At 44.8% G+C, this 23010-nt stretch overlaps 1 protein-coding gene across 2 annotated transcripts in view; it reads right to left on the minus strand.

Moving 5' to 3' along the window:
• The window catches only part of SLC6A12 (solute carrier family 6 member 12), an 87942-nt gene that overhangs the window by 32654 nt on the left and 32278 nt on the right, over window positions 1–23010 (minus strand). The window contains exons 13-15 of one of the 2 annotated variants that reach the window (XR_014502545.1): window positions 20675–20775; window positions 19191–19361; window positions 7170–10605 (exon numbers count right to left, since the gene is read on the minus strand). Coding sequence is in view for 1 of the 2 variants with exons in the window: in XM_083401493.1 (XP_083257619.1) it covers window positions 10459–10605; window positions 19191–19361; window positions 20675–20775 (419 nt within the window). In the remaining variant the exon portion in view is untranslated. Of the gene's footprint in view, window positions 1–7133; window positions 10606–19190; window positions 19362–20674; window positions 20776–23010 lie in introns of those variants that run through there. The other variant, XM_083401493.1, reaches the window with a different exon arrangement.

Here is a 23010-nt window from a genome sequence, read left to right on the forward strand (position 1 = left end):
CCCCCAGCGGAACCCGATTGGGTGCCGGCTGGTGGGCGGGGGCGCCAGCCAGGTGAGCTAGGTAAGCAGGGGGCGGTTGCCCCCTGCTAGGGGCGGAGCTCGGGCTCCCGCCCACAACCACTCCCCTCTCTTTCAGGGAGGAGAGTCTTTAGCAGAGGGACCCCTGGGGATTCGTCACGATGCAGAAAACTTTGATATCTTTCATGAACCAAAGGTGCTTGTAAAGAAAACTGCTTAACGTTCTGCCGAAGGTTAGGAATAGTACAATAGGAATACATTAGAGGGATACATGGGCCCCAAGATTTGCCTTGTAATTGTATATATTCAAGGCTGGTTTAGTCCATTGACTGTCTGTCTGTCTGTCTGTCTGCCTTGCTTGCTTGGATGGTGGCAGGCTGTCTGGAAAGTTGGTCAGATGGCCATTCGGAAGCAGGTTGGCTTTGTGCCTCAATGGCTGGGTGTTTTGTTAGCAGACTGCCTCTCTGGTTGGATGGCTCTATCAGGGGAGCAAAGATCAATCCTCTGTGTCTCTTCCTCACCTCCCATTGGTGCCATGGAAGTTTTTCTTCCAAAACAAATAGCAGCTGATCCAGATTGTCACTGAAGTGGAGGGCAAAGGCTTAACACTCCCCTGGCCCTCTGCCAGGGTTGATCTGGATTGAGGTACCCATGCTTGCTATTTACCCTTTCAAATGCCATTCATGCCAGTTGCTAATTGCGTGAAAGGCATTATTTCCTGTTTGGCACTCAGAGGACCCATCAATGGATGCATTATGAAAAGCACATGACAAAGAGATCAATCATCTTGCACTGAAGATCACTTAGAAGAGGGGTGAGGGGGCCTTTCATGGTTCAAGAGCCGCATTTCATCATGGGCAAAGTTATGGGAGCCCGCATGCCAGGAGGGGAGTGGCCAGAGGCAAAAGTGGGCAGTGCAATGCACATGACAATTATCTTTCTACAAGAAGCTACCTTCCAGGCATCAAAAACCAGAGGTTCCCTCTCTCTCTCTCACACACACACACACAGCACCATTCCCCCATCCATTCAAGCAAGAGGCATGTTCACAGCTCAAGGACACATTCCAGACAGGCAAAAGCATTCGGAGCCTACAAGGAGGAGGACCAGTGAGATGTGTGGCCTGCGGTGAGGGGATGTCCTAGGGAGAGTCTTCAGAGTCAGATTTAGGGTCATGTTAGACCACTGGACCTAAATTTCTCATTCTTGGCTTTGAAAAAGAGGCTCACTTTTGTTGGTAATCAGTTCTGAGAAGTTTAATTTTTTTGGTGGTGGGGAAGCCAGGTGTTTGCAGACTCCACACCCTGCTCTGAGAGGAGCCATTGTGGAGCTCAGCAGCTCACACTCTGAATTTCAATTCATTTCACGTTTAAAGGCGAACTTACCAAATTCTCGTTTTCTGAAACAAGATGTGAACCGAAACAGTGATTCCTCAAAATGTGCACTTTCCTGAATTTTGTAGTTCTACAACCAAATCAGTAGTGCAAAAAGGCATACATTATGGTAAAATGTATGTGCACAAAAATGCATATATTGGTGAAAATAATGTACAAAATGGACTACATCAGGCAAACTTGCTTTGCAATAATGTGTATTGCCTATAAAAAGTTGTTTAGTGGGAGAAATTTGCTGAAAACTGCTGGTTGGTGAATTTTCATGAGGACTTTTTAAAAGAAATCACAAACTGAAGTAGGAATGTGGGGAACTTAATTTTAGATTGTGAAAATAAGAAACAGAGGGAAACTGAAATTGACAGATTTGGTCATTCCTACCTATGAGACAGGCGGTGTCCCTTCTAACTCTATGATACTATGATTCTATGACCCTGAAACTGGAAATTGTGCACTAAATATATATTAAAAAATGATTTAGTTTAATGTACGTATGGTGAAACAATCTCTACAAAATAACAGTTCAAACAATGTAGACACCTGTTGATGGCTCCAAATTCTTCTTGCTGAGTGGCTGGAAAACAGTCAGATCATTCAAACAGGAAAGATTCCCCACATGGGTAAATACAGTTATTAGCTCCAAAGATAGCACCTGTTGGCCACTCAGTGATTGCTCACAAGTGCTGCATCACTTCAGTCACAGACACTTCCTAAATGAAAGGGCTGCTCAGACCATTGTATATAGACACCATAGCCAAAAGGCATGTATTGTCACAACTATGGTCCATGATGCAAAGCTTCAACGGAAAGATATTTATCTGTGGAGAAAGGAAAAGAAAATTGAACACCTTGAGGGGGAAATTTGAGCTGCTGACTATATGAACATCCGTTGTGAAGTGAAAGGCTTGACATTTAGGAACAAAAAACCCACAAAACCATGGTGAACTTAAACCATTTTAAATGGAATGGAGCAACATGTCCCATCATCCTCAGAAATGGGTGAACTCTTCTCACTTTGATTTGGAATTGGTTTAGTATTTACCAGCTTTCTTAGTGAGGAAAAAAAGTCCTAGTGTTGGTGCATACACACTGATGTACCATAATCATGTATGTTATGGCATTTCCCCCTAGAAAGTCTAACATGGGTTCCTTTGCCTCACAACCTATGGCAGAGGGCTGCTTGGAAGGTCACTTTTCACTGCCATAGGGAAAGGGTCATAACTCAGTGGTAGAGCACAGGCTTTGCATTCAACAGATCACAGGATCAATCTCTGGGAAAGACTCTTTGCTGAAGTCCTGGAGAGCTGCCACCAGTCAGTGTAGAAGAATTGGTGCTTTTGAATTATGGTGCTGGAGGAGACTCTTGAGAGTCCCATGGACTGCAAGAAGATCAAACCTCTCCATTCTTAAGGAAATCAGCCCTGCGTGCTCACTGGAAGGACAGATTGTGAAGCTGAGGCTCCAATACTTTGGCCACTTCATGAGAAGAGAAGACTCCCTGGAAAAGACCCTTATGTTGGGAAAGATTGAGGGCACAAGCAGAAGGGGACGACAGAGGACGAGATGGCTGGATTGTGTTCTTGAAGCTAGCAGCATGAGTTTTACCAAACTGCGGGAGGCAGTGAAAGACAGAAGTGCCTGGCATGCTCTGGTCCATTGGGTCACGAAGAGTCGGACATGACTAAAAGACTAAACAACAACAACACAGCTTCCTGTATTCCAAGCAAACTTCCTTGTTCAATTAGGGTGACCATGATTACATACAAACTTGCTCAATGAATTCCAATTTTTAAAAGGATATGATGGCAACACTGTTTCATTTTAATTGATATGTAGGAACCCTGCAAACATCTCATAGCATTCCAATCAAATGCTGGTGCATATTTTTTTCCTGACGATTTATCTATTTTCTGTCCATTATTTGGATTTTCTGACTTGCACATCCAGTGTCTCTCAGTAGTTAGTGTGTTTCTTGCTTTATACAAGATCACCCATGATACACTTAAAAACTGACTTTTCTCTTCCTCCCCCCATCTTATGGTATTGTATTGTTAAGGTGATGGTCTCTGTTGTTTGTTGCTGTTTTTGCCTTATTTTTACCTGTATTTCAAAATAACTTTCCATGTCAAGCAGAGGGTTTTACATCTGGGATGGAGACCAACAACCCTATGAAATGTTTACAGGAAACAATTAAGAGAATTGATTGGCCACTCACCCATCAAAAGCTTGCTTGGTCAAATGTACTCTGTCTGTGTAGTTCAGAAAGCAAACAAGGTGAATTTTATTGAAAGTTAAGTGAAAGAACTTCTCTGCAGATTGACTACCAATCTGCTGGTTTTGTGGTTTCACAGCAACAAACAAGAGTTTCATCAAGAGGAAAGGGGTAATATTAAGTAACTTCTATGACTGGGTCTCATTTTTGGCAACTGGTTTGTTGAACCCCGATAGCTTGTGTGCAGGATCTGAGTTCACCTTCTGAGCCAGAGAAGAACTTTGTGGGGAATTTATTTATATTATTCAATTAAAAATATGTTTATACTGCCTTTCATACACAGTAGCATACACATCAGATGTTGATGGCAACATTTAACAGGAGTGTGTATTTTTAAAAACAAACAAACATTAAATTTATATTAATCACATTTTTCATGGACTTCCCAGTTCCTTAACATATTGCAGCATGAATGAAGATGCTGGACATCCCAGCAGAGTTGCCAGGAACGCTGCCTGCATTTCTTCCTGGGAATTCCTTTCCTTTCTACATGACTTTCCATGCCGAAGCTTGATGAACTGGAACAGACAGACGGATCTAAAAATAAACACCCTACTTGAGAGAAAAGGGTTGTAGGTAGGAGGCACAGAACTGTGTGTTGTTGTTGTTTTTTTAAAAAAGAATGCTTTTGTTATTTTCTTTTATACTGTTTTTAAGATTCAGTTGTGCTGCTCTCCCTGCTTCCCAAAGGCAAATTCCTGCTTTCTTGACAACTGGTGCACTGGCAAATGAAGCATAAAATGACAGCAACATTCACGGTGGAAGGAAAAAAGCAGGGGGGGGGGCAAGCTCGTGAGCAAGCCCCTTTTCTGGTACCCATGTAGTATATAGACTGATCCATTGGGGCTCAGCCCTATCAAGCAAAATGCCAAGCAATTTTCCCCCCAAAACGTTTCCCCCAAAATCTCAATACCATGCTCTTTCCTGTTACACAGATCCTTCTACAATCCTTTTTAACAGAGAGAGGCTTTTTCTGTCCCTCTCCAATCCCTGGCCAATCAAATCTCTGCACCACTCAGTCAATCTGCATTCAAAAGGATTGCTGTGGCCAGGAGGTCCCACCCATCTGTCCCCAGACCGGGGGGGGGGGGGGGTGGGATATGTTACAGTAATTTGGATCTTACCAGAACTACTGGCTGTTAGTCCTGGCTGTGCAGTTTCTCTCTCACTCCTGTTGTCATAATGGCAGCTTTATAATAAATTTCATTTTATCAGGTCTGCAGTCTGGGTTAACCCGAGGCAATACGTTTGTTTTGAGCATGCTCAGAGTTGTTTCATTGAAGGCCACACCTTGTCGTGGTTAGCAGTGTGGCTCCTTTAACCAATTAAGGCTGCAATCCTACACATATTTATCAGAGAGCAATCCCCATGGAATTCAATGGGGCTGCTTCTGAGCAATGGACACTTTCTTTGGCATGAACCCACATTAGACATTCGGAACCGTGGTAAGACACTTAGGTGTTAAATAATAATAAAAATGTGGTGTTTAAAAACCCACTGTTTCTTTGCAAAGGTGACTAGGGAGAGAACCAGAATAGCTGGGAAATACACAACATTTCTCCTGGGAGAGGAGCAACTTGACAACTTCTCAACCAAAGTAAAATACTTTTCAGTTTACTTAGGTGCTAAGTATTTGTAAAATTGCAATGCTTAAGTGTCCACATTATTTTTGCAAGCACATGTGCTGCCATGAGCAGAGGTGTTCGCTGAATTTTAATCCTACGCACGCTACTCTGGCCACCTTTCCAGGAGAGGGGAATGGAATGTCCCTCAATTTCCAATGTCCAGGTTATGAGTGACATTGCTTATGAGCCAAAATGGCACCATGCAAATAGCACCCACTGGACTGGGGGTGAAACCACAACACCTGCAAAAAGCAATTAGGAAAAATCTGAGTTTAGAGGACCATACGCACACAAAGAATTTGTTGAGTAGTCACAGAATGCTGAACTCCAGTCATGCCAGCCAACAACAAGATCGCTGTAAGGAGCCTCTACTCCATCCTTTCCCAACCTGGTGCCATTCATGTGCTTTGGCTGACAGCTCCCATCAACCCAAGCCAGCATAGCCTGTAGACAGAGATGATTGGAGCTGGAGTCAGCATCTGGAGGGCATCATGCTGGCGTATATTTCCGTGAGCTCAGAGATGCCTGCAAAAGCTTAGAAGTGCTTAACTTATTACAAGGGACTGAGAGTAACAATTGGAAGCAGGCAGATACAGGAGGAGGGGGTAAGTGAGCATGGGTAAGTGATTGAGACTTGAGATTGGACCCATTTGTATATCTAGTACATAGAACCATAGAATTGTAAAGTTGGAAGGGACCCTGAGGATCATCTTGTCAGCATCGCCCTTGAGCCAGTGCCACTAACTGAACTCATCCACTTCAGCCCCGACTGGGCTAGGCTAGCTGGGTAGCACTTCCAGAGACCACCTTCTGCACAGGAACAGGTCAAAGTGCCGTGGACTCACAGCTTAGAGTTGTGAGCACCGGATTCACTTCCACAAGTAGACAGTCGTCTCACAGCAGAGTACAGCAGAGTCTAGCAGAGTATATAAACAACTCGGAGAGCAGCTCTGTAGAATATCTTCTTTATTCTATCTACAACTATATACAGAGCTAAATGAGCCTAAGCATAAATGAATGCTAAACCGCACTGAGTGTCTGCATCTGCTCTTAGCAGCAACCTTATCTAAACACACAATCTCTAACACTCAGTCTCTCTCTCTCCGACACACTGACTGACCCACTCACTGACCGACTGACTGACCGACTCTTTGATGTGGTGCTGGAGCAGAATAAGTAGAGAGCAGAACACGCCTCCTCCTCTCTGCAGAATCAGCAGACTCCTCAGGAGATTCTTGGATATGGGAGGGGTGAAATCTCCTCACATCTAATCCCTACAATGCAGGAATATGCAGTTGCCCTACACAGGGATCAAACCTGCAACCTTGGCACTATCAGCACCACACTCTTAACCAACTGAGCTATCCAGGCGTTTGGAGAAACTGTACCATAGTTTCTCAGAAGTCTGGGGTAGGGGTGTCTGTTCTTTTCCTCTTTCTCCCCCCTAACTTGAAGAAGAATGCCACTTTGCAAGACTGTCTTCATTCTCTACCAACGGTGTGTGTTTGAAAGGTTGAAAGACAAATCACAGGCCTCCTCCAGCAAGCATTTTAGCTGATCTCAAGGCAGAAGGGGCTGGTTCTGTTGAGGCAAGAAATCCACTGCATGCTCCCTCCTGACCTTCTGTAAAGTATCAGTCAAATATTTTCTCTAGCTGTTAAAATGAAGCATAGGTTGTGTCCAAGTTCACGACTCAAAAGCACCACTCCTTCGATTAAATGCTGTCAACTGCTAATAGATTGAAATTCTCTGGGTTTTTCTCTTGACCAGACGTTACGTCTTCTGGACCTCCTCTTCTCCATAGGAAAGAAAGCAAAACCACAACCATTGTTGGTTCATAATTAAAGAAATGGTGTTTATTGCGTATATCTTAAGTACAAAAGTTTATGAAAAATATAAAGATATAAATGTACATCTATGACAAATAAAACACAGTGAGCTGGTGTTGCCAGCTCTTTCTTCCTGTGCAGCCTGACATTTAGCCAATGATGCATTCCCCGGTTTGGAACAATCAGAATCAGAAGAATCTGTATTTGCATCGGCCACTAGCCATAGCAATAAAACAAAACAAAATGCACTAAAGACAGAGGTAAAAACTTAACTATACAAAATACATTTTGGAGGTTTACAACAATAATCAAGTAATAGATCTTATTCTAATTGCACCCGCTAAAAACCTTGCTTTTTCACTGTCACCTGATCATCTTGATCTGCTAAAAGAAGGGACATGGTAGCAATGGTTGAGCAACCTGGCATGGACAATAATAGAGGGGTAATAACCTCACTCCTCAAATCTTTATAAAGAGTGCAAGCCAGAAGCACATGAGCCACTGACTCTATACTGCCATTACCACATGGACATAACCATTTTTCCAGTGGAATTTTTTGAAATCAACCCTCAAGTACAGCCGAAGACAGTATATTAATCTTGTGAAAGTGAAAGCACACCTGTATTTGGGAATTGTTGAATTTTGCAAACAGGGTGCCAAAGGAACATGCAGGGCCATTGCTGGCAGCTGAGAGATTGTCAGATTGTCAGTACTATTTGGATAGATAATGAATGTGAAGACTTGTGTGGCTGTTGTGATTTGCAACATAGTGGTAGCTTAGGATTCTGGCAAATGGCATGGACACCACCTGGCTGCAAACCTATTGCCTCCTGTGCTTCTGTGGCATTCTACCAGGAACTACTGAAGACTGGGAATTGGCCCAAAGTGATAGAAAACACTTCAGTTGCTTCATTTCTGCATACCAGGCTGCTAGGGAAGGCATGGGAGCAGAGTAAAAAAAACAAAACACCACTTGTCAATCCTTTATGGGATGTCTTCTGTACACACAAATGCTGTAAACAAGAGTTAGATGGCTTTTTATGAACATTCAAGTTGCTGATGAACACCTTGGAATTAGGAATAACTTCTGCTGGTAGAAAAAAAAACCCCTGACAGATCAAAACTCTGATGAGCACATCATTTCTATGGGCTGTATTCAGTGTTTTCTGTCCACTAGCACAAGGGTACTTGTGCAAGTGGGTGGCTGAGTTTTAATGTTATGCAACAGAGGAATCTACTGCAACAGTTGTGCTAGCAGAAACCTGTTCCATACAAGAATGCACAGTCTGTTGTACAACAAAGTTACCAGCAAGCTGCTTATGCATTCTCTCATGCATCAATGCTCCATTGGTGCAAGACATTTTTCCAGTGAAACAAGTTTACCACCAAGAGACTTCAACTTAGCGCTGCATTGGGTCAAACTATTGTCTACAAACAGATCCTATGAACATTCGAAGAGACTGTCCTAGGTAAGTGTGCATAGGTTTTGCCATAGCAGAACAAGAAACAGGCAGCTGTTCTGGGTCATTGTGGGACATCTGAATGGTGACTCACAGACCCATATACCCGACATGAGGGCCAAAGGTAGGTGTTAGTGGTGGTGTGCCCTACCAGGCACTTGGCTCTCAACAACTGGTCAAGGAGTTCCAAGTGCTGAAATGGACCCTGGCTCCACATCTGCCTCCTGTTGACATCCGTGGTATATGATTTGACCATTTCAGGACTGGCCTTTCCATTACTGAGACAGCACACCTTGCCCAATCTTGGGGTGGAGGTGAAATTTGGCTCCACTTGCATTTTAATCCAAGTTTATATAATTCACACTCCTTGAAGCAATAGGCCAACTGAGATGCAGTAAGCCTTTAACTCTTTTGCTCTTCTCCAAAATTCTGCAAGGAATACAAAGGAAACACAATGCAAATATGGGAGAGAAGGGTTGGAATCAATTGCTTATCATTTGAGGGCTGAAAGCAACAACAGCAGCAATTACTGATCATACTCAATGGATTTCCGGACATGAGACAAATAAACAAACACAGTCAATTTCCACTCCTGTTTCTATTTTTGTCAGAATTCTCCAACATCCCTAGCTGCAGCCACAACATTCACAATGCAAAAAGAGTTCCCTCTTGGTGTTTAGGATATTGAATTGACCTTGGTTAGCAGTGAACATTTACACAAGAAATAAATGAAAGCAAACCAGGACTCTGTGCGCAGAAATTGATTTTCTAGCTTGTTGCGTCTTCCATTTCCCTCCCACCCCCACTACCTCTCATTTTGTGCCACAGACCATATGCCAACCTCTGTATCACAAATGCTAAGCTAGCATCATGCGGTCAGAGACTTCAGCTTTGTTATCTCCTATATGATCCAGACTGTCCTGCACTTCTAATGCAGTTTTGGCATTTACTTATATGGCAGTTGCATTCAACTTGCATTTCTCAGGTTTTTCCAGCAACTCAAGGATGTCACACAGAGCTGAATCAAACAATGGATATTCAAGCTGAAATACTGTCTGCCTGCTCCATTTCCTTTCTGCACTAGTCTCTTCTCAAAGGGGAAAAAAGAGAAAGATCTTAAGTGGCTTTGACATGCTCTTTTTCTGACAAACTCATCTTGCTTCCAATTTATCGCCTTTCCCCCCTCCAGGGCCTCCTGCGTAATGGGAGAGGCTGAGTGATCAAGCTCTGGTTTCTACATCCAAATGAGGATTGTTGCCACTCTTCTTAAGATAAAAACAAAAAAGGAATCTCACCTACAGCAGAGATCTTTGTGAATTTTAAATTTAAAAACAACGCAACAGTAATCCACTAGATTTGCTACAATTCCTGCAGTTAGGTCATGCAGATATGGCTGAAGATTCAGGTGTTTAAGGAACGTGAAATGTTTTTGCCAAGGAGTTAAGTCAGCAGTGGAAGAAACTTTCAGGAAGTCACCGGGAACTTGAACTGGCTAGCTTTATTCACTGTCTTTTCCAACATCTTGCTGCTAATTTATTTCTTATAAATGGGAAGGAGTGTATAGCACAGTGGTTAAAGCACCCGTGTTGCAAGCACAATATGCCAGGTTCAATCCCCTAGCACTGCCAGTAAACAGGAATTCAGGATTCCTCTGAGCTCTGGACCCTTCACAGACAATTTTCACCTGTACAGTGACTGTTCCATTGGCCCTATTCCAGTCTGTATGCTAAAGTAAATGCAAAGAGAAGAAGGTGCTGGCATCTTAAGAGACCCTGAGCAGCAACTCATCCCAGATGTAAGCAGAAGACAAAAGAAATAAGGAGAGATGTCTCCAGAAGGTAAAGAAGTTCTTCCCTGGGAGATCTAGAAGTTGGTTTCCTTCTCTGTGGTGATGAGCACATCCTTGCATGGATGTTGACCTCCCGGCTTGAAGTACTGTCCAGATAAGGCAATCAGGTGCTTCTTGGGCTGGGGCAAGTCCTCTGCTGCAGAAGTGAGCTGGCGTAACCGCTGTAGAAAGACAAGCAGGGAGCAGACAATGTAGCCGTCAATATAGCTGTTAGACAGACAACCACTCAATAGCCATCTGTATCCATTGCTCTGGGCAAAGACATTCCATGAGCAAATCCATTGTACTTCCTAATGCATGATTATTGGAAGACACGTCTAAAAGAGCAGAAGGGAAACAACGTAACATTCTGATCCATTTTGCCTTTAGGCTCACTTTTTGTCCACATATGGTAGAGCCCAATAAACATTCAGCAGTGCTTACAGATGAGTAGATAGGTAGTGCGGTTGGCACAGGTTTGGAGAGAAGAGCAAAGCATCCTGGGACACCTCAAAGTGTGATCCTCCAGGCCTCTCTATCTGGTCCTTGGGACACTCCCTAGGCCACACCTCCTCAGCCACACCCCTCTCCCCCAGCCACACCCCACAGTGGAGTGTTTTTGCCTGGCTGGAATGTGTCCTCAAACTCTGATAATGCTTCTTGTCCGTATGGATGAATGACAGAAGAACGGTGTGAATTAGTAGGTGATTCCCCTGGAACTGCTCCACAGGAGCATGCAGCTGCAGACTAGGTCACAGGCCCTTTAAAACAATGCAAACAGCTCTGCCAAGGGGACAGAGACATTTGAAAGACAGGCCCTGCTAGCCTTTTTATAGCTTTGTTAGCTGAGACATCTCGCCAACTCAAGTAGCAGGGCCCCTTGGGAGCTGACCAGGGTCCTGATTTGCCTCGTTTCAGACATGCCTCACTGGATGAAATTCTAAAATTCACTGCCACTTCCTCCGTGCGCCCCAACCTGCAGCAGAACAGGATGCTAATCCCTCTTTTTTCAGCATTAGATTCAGTAGGCCAGAGCAGTATCTCTGCTTGTGATAATGGACAACTTCAACTACCCTTATGTTAACCAAGTAAATATATGTTTGGCTTGAAATACAGGTTGGCTGCGTTTCAGTTGCTTTTGATTTCAGAAAGTGCATAGCGATAGATGGACTTCAAATGCAACCTGAATCGAATTCCTCCCCTATGCTACTTGCAGCTGGCGACGGTGGTATTGGTGACCTCTTGGTGGGTGTGCTGGGACACGGTTGGGACAAGGTTGGGAGAGGGGTGGAATGGCAGCAGCCCCACAGATACATTTGCACCTGGAGTACCCCTGATCTCACTCTCTTGCCTTGCCCCATCTCGACAAGTGCAAAGCTGCCAATGGAAGGATGCTGCCGCCTCCACCCACCAGCCTCACAAGCCACTGCTGGCTGTGCTGAACCTTCTTAAGCTTCATGTTTTTCATGCTGCTGCACTGCCTGCCTTTCATCCAGAGCAAGCCCTCGAACAGCTTATTTGTAACCACAATTTCAAGCAGTAGCAGTTCACTCCAGACATCAACTTAAGGAGTAGGGGACTCCTATGCTCACTGCAATGCCAATGCAGATTAGCCGCCCCACTATGGAATACAAAAATGCTGAATCACTTAATACAGTGCAATTTTTTTCAGTACCATGGAGTTGCTTTCTCTTTTTGATAAAATGCTCAAGATGTGGCCCAATCTGGTGCCATGGCAAGAGCATCCACTTATTATTAATACCAGTAATATTAATATCCCGCCTTTGGCTCAGACCGAGACTCAAGAGGGCACACAGCCATATAGGAAGTACCTGTCTAAAACAATAGAGGAAAACAGCACCCTTCACATCCTTAAACTAAAAGCATGCACTAGCATAGGTCAGTTAAATGTCAGAATTTGCATCTGGGAGTTTTGCAAAGTTAATTAACCTTGGCACTTCACAATTTCAGGACTGGGTACATTGCTGTGATTCATGAAGCACTGGTTAACCCAGCTGCTGTGAGCAATATGGGGCCTGGAAGCTTGTGATGAAGCCTTAAGAATCTCAGTTCTCATTTTTTAAAATTTTTGGTTTTGTTTTGTTTAATAAAGTCTCTAGCCCTCAGGATCGCTGAAAGGGGCTTGAAAAATATGATGGCAGGAAAGTACGTACGCCTGCCTGTTCCTATCATTACTGGAATCCCAGAAGCAAGAAGAAATGCTTTCATTTTTGAAAGTGTTTCCTGGAGTTAATTAGTTACTCTGATGTTTCCACAAAAGCCTTCTAAACATAATAAATCTCGAATTCCTCATGTGAGCAGAAGGCACCAAATCAGAATGATATGTCAGCAAGGGAGTGGGCTGTTAACTCAAAGGTTTTTTTATCATTTAATTTTTCAAAACTTTTCAAAGACGAGAAGAAATTCACAGAAATGCAGTCTGCTGCAAAATGTGTAGGTTGTTGTTTTAAATCACTTCTGGGATTGACTCAAAGTATGAGGCCCCTTCCTCCTCCCAAACCCATGTCAAAAAAAGGGACTTTCAGCAATGCCAACGTGGTGCACATTTTATAGCATAAAGTAGGAAGAAAGTAGCAGAAAGGAAGTAGCTCAACTGTAGGGCAACTGCTTGGCTTGCAGAAGGTCCCAAGTCCAATCACTGGTGCTTCCAGGTATGGATGGGAAAGATTCCTGTCTGAAACCCTGGATAGACATTGCCAGTCAGTATAGGGAAGACTAAATTAGATTGAGCAATGGTTCGATTCAGTAAAAGGCAGTGCTCAGCAACCTGTTCTCACAATGTCCAGCCAGGCACTTATGGGAAACCTGCAAGCAGGACCTCAGCGCAACAGCTGTGGCTTCCAGCAACTGGTATTCAGAAGCATTACTGCCTCTGACAGTGATGCCCTATGGTGTAAGGTGATTGGTATGTTACTGGACCAGCCCACCTATCAAAATTGAGCCCCGACCCCCCACGTCTGCTCACAGATTTCGCAACACAGCTCCAGCGTGCAAAACACATGTGGAAAAAATATGCATTTCACATCAAGATGCCTATTTTGTGAGGGAATGCCTTGAAAAACATTGCAAATGTGTGTTTTATGTACAAAGCACATAGAAAACGTGCACAATTTCAATGTGGACTTTTCATGTGCTCTTTAAAAAAATACTCCACACAAAGAGGAACGGATCATTAAATGCCAGCAAAACTGCATGCAGGTGGAATCAGCCTATTTAGTCCACTCCTAGCTGTAAACCCTCTGGAGAAAGTGTTGGTTTGAAAATGCTGTAAATAAATGAATAAAGCAATAGCAGGAGCCGATCAACCAGCCTAGGCTGCTCCAAGAAGGTTCCACTTCTCCACTTGGTCAAATGCAGCTCTGCAGGCCTCTTTTCCTGGTCCTCAGGGTTCCCCCTAAGCCACAGCCACTTCCCTGGCCATGCCCTTCATTGCCCCCTGCTCTGCACTCTCCTCAAGTGCTTTTGCCTAGCTGGAATATGTCCTTGTACTATTATAATGCCATTTGCTTGTCTGGATGGAGAGTAATATGTGTCTATATAGGAAGGTAGAAACATCCGACTTCTGCATGGGTGGAATGTAGCCTCCTGTAAGAATCCCATCCATTGCACCGCCCACTTTTGCCTCTAGCCCCGCCCACAACTGGAATGATGCCTGCAGGGGGGGAGAGATCCTCTGCCCCTGCTAAATATAAATGGCACTTGGGTTTCTCACTAGTTCTTCACTGCCTGTATTTTCACAGCTGGTCCATTCAAATACTTCCCTAGGAGATTTTCTTCAAATCTGAATCTATCATGTGACAAAGCACAAAGAGAGGTTGTGATGTCCCCCATGACCAGGTGAATAGTGCTATAAACACTGGATATGTGTTTCTATTTGGTGGCTGTTCTTCACAATGACCTTCTCAATGTCATTGATTGTTAAAAGAATCGTTATGACAACTCTGTTCTCATCCGGTTGTACTTTAAGAATTGCATTTTTTTCCTTTCGTTTTTACTATTTTTCTAAGCTGCTTGAATGATAGAAGAAAATATTAGCTTTCCTGTTATGAGATCCAGTTAATATCAGAAAGGGCATAACTGGTGCTGCTCTTGCTTTTCTGGGTTTCCTAAAGGCCTGGATTTCATTTCTGGTGGAATTAAGTAACTTGGCAAACCAGAACATCTTGCTGCTAGGATGTTTTGCACTGGGGTTTTTAAAAAGATAATAATATTTGTTTTGTTTTACCTAATTAAAAGTTGTGCAAGAATTGCTCTGAACCAAATGATTTTTTTTTAAAAAAAATAAATCTTTATTATTTTAATTTTATTAGAACAGAAAGTGGGGAGAGTTGATATTTGTTCCATTTGTATATATTTAATTGTTCTGTTTTGTAATGTTTTCCCCATCTGTGCATGCTAACTATATTCAGTGGTATTTGTTATGGCCTTTGGCTACGACAATAAACTGAAATCAACAAGGCAATCCAGTACAAATGGTTTAATGCTGTCTATTTCTTGGGTTATTGGTGCTGTAGTTTCTTTTTATTGTCTTAAGCTGATTCCACACCAGGGCCCTTTAATGCTGCTCAGGCATTGCTGTTCCACAGCCAGCTGGAACAGAGGCTGATTCAAAGGAGCCAGAGCATCGTAGGGCGAAATGCATATGAGAGAGACATAAAGACACATCGTGTGCAGGTGTTTATGTACTAATGCTTGAAGACTCCAAGCTGAGATGGGTGAGCTGAAGTGCTTGATTTTAAAGGAAAGGATAGATGATATAGTGAGCACAGCAGAAACCTGGGGGAGTAGTGACAGAAACAGTGGGGGGCACTTATCTCAAGATAAAAGTCTATAGGAAGAACAAGGGAGGGCATAATGAAGGAGACACCAATATGTATGTCAAAGACATACAAGCTAGAAAGCCCCAAAAAGGGCAGACTCATCCACATACTCACTGTGGATGGTAATACCTGGAGCAAAGAGTAAGTTAGTACTGGGAACATACAGTCATATCTTGGAAGTCCAACAAAATCCATTCTGGAAGTCTGTTCAACTTCTAGAACGTTCAAAAACCAAAGTGTGGTTTCTGATTGGCTGCAGGAAGCTCCTGCAGCCAATCAGAAGCCGCCGAAGCCCTGTTGGACGTTCGGTTTCCAAAAATAGTTTGCAAACCGGAACAGTCACTTCCGGGTTTGCGGCATTCGGGAGCCAAAACGTTCGGGAACTAAGCTTCTCGACTTTCAAGGTACGACTGCACTAAATGTCCGGAGTTATCCTGAGATGCTGAATGGAACTAAGGAAGCATCCATAAGAGGAAATGTAATAATGCACCAATACCTTCACATAGACTGGTAAATATTTGTTCACATAAACAAAGAGGTAACTTTGCTAGATAGCCTAAATGACTGTGCCCGAGAGCCAGTGTGGTGTAGTGGTTAAGGGCGGTGGACTAGTAATCTGGTGAACCGGGTTCGCATCTCCGCTCCTCCACATGCAGCTGCTGGGTGACCTTGGGCTAGTCACATTTCTCTGAAGTCTCTCAGCCCCACTCACCTCACAGAGTGTTTGTTGTGGGGGAGGAAGGGAAAGGAAAATGTTAGCTGCTTTGAGACTCCTTCGGGTAGTGATGAAGTGGGATATCACATCCAAACTCTTCTTCTTCTCTAGAACTAACCTGAGGAAAGGCAACCCTAGACTTAAAGTTATGTGGTGCCTCTGGTTGCTCTTTGATGGTAAAAGGGCAGCAGAGACCTATTTCTTATCTTAGCGGTATGGTCTCACAGCACTAAGATTGCAGGTGCTGCCTGAACTTTGACAATTCATTGTTAAAAAGAAGTCAGAATCTTATCTCTGATCTTAGAGCTATGGTGCTCAGTGCTAAGAGCGAAGATAATAAATGTCTTATCTCCATCCCTGATGTCAGATGAATGACAGGTAGGTGTGGTTTGCCCAAAATGGCCTGGGAGGCCAATTCAGAGGCCTGGTGGCCCTAGTAAGACCCACGGCCCAGAGGTCACCTATGCCTGGGTTAGTAAGGCAGGCCTTACCCTTACAGAAGCCTTGCTAGTTTTGCTTCAGCAAGACTCGTTTTTCTGTGTGCTTGGTAATTCTATATTTATGCTTTCTACCAGCTTTCCCAGAACAGATGTTAAGGTAACTGACCTGTAACTTCCCAAATTCGACTCTGGATCCTCCCCCCACCTTTAAATGGAGTTATATTGGCCACTTTCTGGTCCTTGTTGTGTAGAAGAGAGAATTTCAGCAGCTGTAACTTGCCAGGTATCTACACTTGCACTCCTCTTTTGTAGCTAGCCAGTAAATCAATGTCTCCATAATAAGTGTGTAAATTAAGAATTGTCAATTTCACATGGTTTTTACTTTCTGGAAATCACTAAGGCTACAGTCCTAACCCCATTTGCCAGGGAGTAGTCCTCACTGAATTCAAAAGGACTTACTTCTGTGCTGTTAGAGTGTTGCAAGGAGAAAAGAGGCTCAGAAACCTATTAAATTACGGCAATTATTATTATTCCTTTTGAGTGCGATCCTCAACAATGGAGACATTCACATCCCTAAGCTCGTCATGTTATGACTTGAAGACAGGAAAGTACTGCATATTGAAGACAATACATTTAAAGATCATTTAAAGATCTTACAGTTAATACCTCAGTAGCAGTGAATTGAAACCTCCAGAGAACAAAGAATATTCCTTTTCATTCCACTTTGACCGTATGAGGCATGCTGTGTCAACACAGTTGACTGGAAATGGTGCAGCTGTCTTCAAAGGTGTTAAAGGCAACATCAAGGTGGAACCAAATTGCCTCCTGAAAACACACCTTTGCTTTCCCTCTCCGAACAAAAAGTTGTCCACCTGTCAAAAACTCCACTAGCAATTCACTCCCTGTCAACAAGTGAGCCACATCCCTTGTTCCTCTTCAGGTAGGTGCCCTCCTCATCACACACGAGAAAAAGGGTCATTGTACTACATGTAGCTGTGGATACACCCAACTGGAAACAGTGAGATCTTTTTATAATGCAATATTTCTGATCTTTCCTTCCCACTGCATATTTTTCATTTGTTTGTGCCCTTTGCCTCATCTGTGTGTTTTCCTCAAGGCTCCCCTTCCTTTTCTTCCCAGTCCAGGGCTTTGCCTCACAACTTGTCCACCTGAGGTGGACATTAAATCAGCGCCGGCGTACAGCCTGTCATTCCTCATTATGTTAGAATCCCTAGTCAGTAAACAAGGGCCTGCGGGCACAACATCACCTTCCCGGAGGTCAGAGCACTAGGAAGGGCACCCTCTGCAAAGTTCATTCTCTTCAGTGCTAGTGTGCGAGATTTCCCAGCCACTTGTCACTGCGACTTAAATTGCCTCACCAGGAAACATGCAGACGCACCACCCAACGAGGTGTGCGCCTAGAAGATTGCATTTCATCCTTTTCAAATTATCTGTCATTCCAAAAGCTGCAGTTTCCAGCAAGCCAACAACAATGATCTTGCACCAAAAATGCACAAGATTAAAAGTCAACGGCTCGATTTAGACATCACATCAAACTGTGGTTTGTATGAAGCATTGTTTTAGAACCCCAGAATAAGCTGCAAGGGTCCAAATCAGGGTGAGGGAACTTTCTTCTATTGAAGGCCTCATTCTCTCTGCAGTGGTCTGCCAGGGATTTCATGCCAGTGGTGGGAGGAGATAACACCAGAGGCAGGCAGGGCTGCCCCTTCTCACTCTATCTTTCTGCCACCTCTCCCCCACTCCATTTGCCTTCCCTCCCATTTCCTGCCAACAGGTAGCTGGGGACTAGACAGATCATTCTAGCCAGAGTTATGAACTGATCACTTGCAGAGAGCTTTCCCCTCTCATCTTTCCATCACTCTGCTAATTTTGACTCCCTTCTCCATTTTTCCTCTCCCAAGGTTCGGGGCTGCATAAAATTAGGTCAAGGTCATTTGCCCACCCCTGTTGCAAATTTGCAAGCAAATCATAGTTTAGAACTTCTTGGTTGCTCTCATCTGCTCAGCACTCCAACCTTTAGAGCTGTAATTTGTCAATTCAGACACCGCATCAAACCATAGCTGCGACAAACCCTGGTTTGCCAACTGACTTCAAACCACGGCCTCTGATTTGAGTTTGCCAGTCAGATTTTAGTAACTTGACTTTTAGCATGCTCTTGTTATATTGATTGGGTTTTTAACAGCCTTGGGGTGTTGAAGGTGGGTTAAACATTTATTAAATAAATAAATAACATCAACATCACAAATCACAAACAATGATCTGTCCATTCACACATTACTCAAAAGCAGAGTAAACTTTCCTAAACCATAGTTTGGCATGATTTCTGCTGTTGTAAAGGGGTCTTCCTTTCCCCAAACAGATTGGCCATTCCCTTGATGTAACAGTCCAACAAGGGCCTTGCATATGGCTCTTGGTCTGCCATACTCAATCCAATGTATGGTGGCAATCTGTTGTTCATGGGGAACTGCATGCATATCAAGCCAGGTATGCTTTTAAATATGCTAATAAGTTTATAAAAGAAAAGGAATGCCTGCAATTAAGCAGAATTCAGGGTTAGGTCCTCTGAAATAACCAGAGCATTGTTTCATGGCTTAGGATGTCACTAACACCCAATTATTTTGGAACACAGCAAACCAAGGCTGTGAAAATCACCAAAGCTGCCAATTTCACATCTTGCAAGCCAGTGAACAGCCCTACCCAATAGCAAACCAAAGTTCTGTGGCCTTAGAAATGCCTGGTTTTTTTTTTACCTCTTTTAATGGTCCTTTGGTTTTCAGGAGGATGAACGCAGCGTACAACGGGATGCAGATAATAGAGGACATCGCCATCAACCAGCCCACAGCAATACCCCATGGCGGATATTCATATACTTTGTTATACGTGAGCGGTGTGTACCTAATGAGTGAAAACAGGAAGGTGGCCTGAAGAAGACAAAAGCAGAAAGCATGACTGCTATGCTAAGTGAAATGAGAAGATAACTCTGGAAGAGAGCTGTATACTGATATTTATAACTTGATACCGTATTTTTTGCCCTATAGGACGCACCGTCCCATAAGGCGCACCTAGTTTTTTGGGGGGGAAATAAAGGGAAAAAATTATTTCCCCCCCAAGGCGCGGGGTTGGGGAAGCTCGAGCTTCCCTCGACCCCAGCCCCCAAACAGGCAGCTCTCTGCAAGCCGTGGGAGCCCAGTGCTGGCTCCCGCTGCTTGCGGAGAGGTCCGTGAAGCCTGGACGCGCTGAGCTCAGGGCGCGCAGGCTTCAGCATGCAGGCAGCTCTCCGCAAGCAGCGGGAGCGCTCCCGCTGTTTGCGGAGAGGTCCGCGAAGCCTGGACGCGCTGAGCTCAGCGCGCGCAGGCTTCAGCATGCAGGCAGCTCTCCGCAAGCAGCGGGAGCGCTCCCGCTGTTTGCGGAGAGGTCCGCGAAGCCTGGACGCGCTGAGCTCAGCGCGCGCAGGCTTCAGCATGCAGGCAGCTCTCCGCAAGCAGCGGGAGCGCTCCCGCTGTTTGCGGAGAGGTCCGCGAAGCCTGGACGCGCTGAGCTCAGGGCGCGCAGGCTTCAGCATGCAGGCAGCTCTCCGCAAGCAGCGGGAGCGCTCCCGCTGCTTGTGGAGAGGTCCGCGAAGCCTGCATTCGCCCCATAGGACGCACACACATTTCCCCTTCATTTTTGGAGGGGGAAAAGTGCGTCCTATAGGGCGAAAAATACGGTACTTGGTAGCAGAATGATTTAAGCTGTGGAGAGGAAGACAACCCACACTGAACTTGAGTCATGGTAGCCCATGGAGAGGTGGTTGTGAAGATCCTCTTGGGCTGCCCTTCCTGACCTGGCGCCCTCCAGATGGTGTGGACTACAGTTCCCAGCTAGTATGGCCAATAAGCAGGGGGCCTTCTGACGGTTCCCTCACTGGGAGAAGTGAGGTTACAGGGAACCAGGCAGAGGGCCTTCTTGGTAGTGGCTCCCATCCTGTGGAACACCCTCCCATCAGATGTCAAGGAAATAAACAACTATATGACTTTTAGAAGACATCTGAAGGCAGCCATGTTTAGGGTAGTTTTTAATGTTTGAAGTTTTATTCTGTTATTAGTATTCTGAACTACATTGATACTTCAGCAACACTGCAACAAAAGAACAAGAAGTTCTTTACTGAAATCCTCATGGAAAGTTCAATGTTTCATCCTCATTCAGAGATGCATTAATGACCTAAAACATGGCACAAAAGATACAATCTACCTACCAGACAAACTCCAGGTGTGAGAAAGAGCCAGCACACTTTAACCAAGGGCCATGGCCGGTAGCCAATCATATCCTCAATGTTGTCATAGAAACGGTCTGCTCCTTGATGCCCACAAAGAAAGAGAAGGGTGGTTTTTTAAAAATCAACATAAATCCATAATATTATGAACCAGATGACACAGATTAACTTGATTATACACACACACACACAGACACGAACATCCAGACAATCATCAGCTCTGTAGTTTATTTGTATGTTTCCGTTCCCTCTTTTCTCCAAATAGATCTGGGCAACCGAACAGCAACCATATCAAGAGACGATTTTGTCAACTTCATGGCTGACTGGGGTTTTGAAGCTGAGCTTCCTATATCTCAACCATCACTAACCCAGGGATGGGGACCACCTCCAGATGCTGTTGAACACTAACTCCCATCATCCCTGATAATGGGTCTTGCTTGCTGGGAGAAGTTGGGAGTCCCCATCATGTTCAGAGGGCCACACACGCCTCATCCCTGTTCTAGCAACTTCACTTCATTACCAGTGATGAAGTAAACTGAGGAGATCTTGCTGTTATGAAAAAAAAATCGTGTATTCATATTTGTCAGAGCTGGCTCCAGGTCCCAGCTCACAGAGGACCAACGCTAGCCGGTAGTAATGTACAAAGGTCTTTATTGAAGTACAGTTTCCATTTTCAAGCCGGAGCGCCCCAGCTCTACGTCTAGGGTTTAGACCGGCGAAGCTCCATCTGAATCTCCGCCCCCTGTACACCAGTTTAAGATTCTAGCCTTACTCCACCTCTTCCGTCTCTCCTTTCTCCTCTGGGTCCTGCTACCCCCCGGGGTCCCTTCCTTCCTGGATTCCTCTGACGCTGATGCTGACCCCCCTGACTCCTCCCGCTCTTTTCGGCGGGCTTTGGGACCTGGCTCCCTATCCGGGCTGCCAACTGCGCCGCCCTCCTGTACATTTGAACTTGGCGCGCGCGCCCAGCCTTCAACCTTCCTCTCGACCGTTTCCTCGCTCCCCGATGGAGGCGTGGCCAATCCTGACTCATGTCCTCCCGCTGGCAGTGCGCCGCCTGATCCCGATGCCTGGGACTCCTCCCCCCTACTGCACTCTGGTGTGGACGCTGGTCCTGATTTCCGACTGCTGCTCTCTGAGTCCCCTCTGGCCCCTTCTTCCTGGGGTGCCCCCCTAGGCACCCCCCTTGCTCTGACCATGGGAGCCCCTTTCTGTGAATCTTCCGATTCGCTGGAAAGACTCAGAGACCTCGGACCGCTGTCATCGCTAACATTTCCTTCGGACTCCTCCCCCTCGCTCTCTATTTCCTCCCTTTCTTGTGCCTCTGCTCCTGAACCCCTGACAATATTATTATGTTTTTATATGTGTTCGAAGCCTCCCAGAGCGGCCGGGACAACCCAGCCAGATGGGCGGGTTCTAAATAATAAAATTATTGTTATCAGGCCATTTTTTAATGAATTGGAGGGAAACCTGAAAACTTCTATAGTGCTTTGGAATGCAAACAAAGTTCTGTTAGAAGTAACCCTTTTTGGTGATTTACAAGGCATTTTATTTATTGTCTTCTCGTATCTTATCTTCAGAGTTAAAATGTTTTATTGTTCTTTTTCATCTTTAGGCATAATGCTGTTTTATGTTCCATAAAAATAGCAGTTGTTGTTCTTATACGGTTGGTCGGTTTTAGTGGTGTCTTATCTGTTTAGTCATACGGAGTGCTGGGTCTGGTGATTTTTATAAGCTTGGCTGGGGGGGGACATCCTCTGAAGATTGGATTAATCTTTAGAGGTAGGGTGAAATTCTAAGAACTGTTGAGGTGGGGTATTATGAGATGGCCAAAGATTCTTTTTAACCCAAAAGAAAGCCTTCAAACCAGAGTTTGGCCACTCTCAGCAAGAGGGCCATATTTCTTGGACAAGGTTTTTGCAGGGTATGACAGACTGCTTCCTCCATGGATGTGGGGAAGATCTGCCAATAAATATTTTGTTCAGGACACTCCCAACCAGAAGCCACAGCCCTGCCACCATTCTCTGACTCAGGGGGTGAGTCCTTTGCAGTACCTCTGTCTCTGCTGCCTTGAGGACTACAGAATGAGGGGATTCCCCTTTCACAACTCCTGCAAGGCAAGGCCTACCACACTCCAGGTTTTGTCTGCTTACATAAGGCTTCGCGTGGCACCAACTCCCTGCAGAGGCAACATCTACAGTTGCTACTGGCTTTCAGAGCTGTCCAAGGTCCTGTTCTTGCCTGCCCACATTTCACTAGCACCAGTCACTGCCTGCTTCCACTGTGAGTCTCCACCTCCCATGGCTCTGGACATTAGG

This window comes from Podarcis tiliguerta, assembly GCF_965153285.1.
Source record: "Podarcis tiliguerta genome assembly, chromosome: 10".
NCBI lineage: Eukaryota > Metazoa > Chordata > Lepidosauria > Squamata > Lacertidae > Podarcis > Podarcis tiliguerta.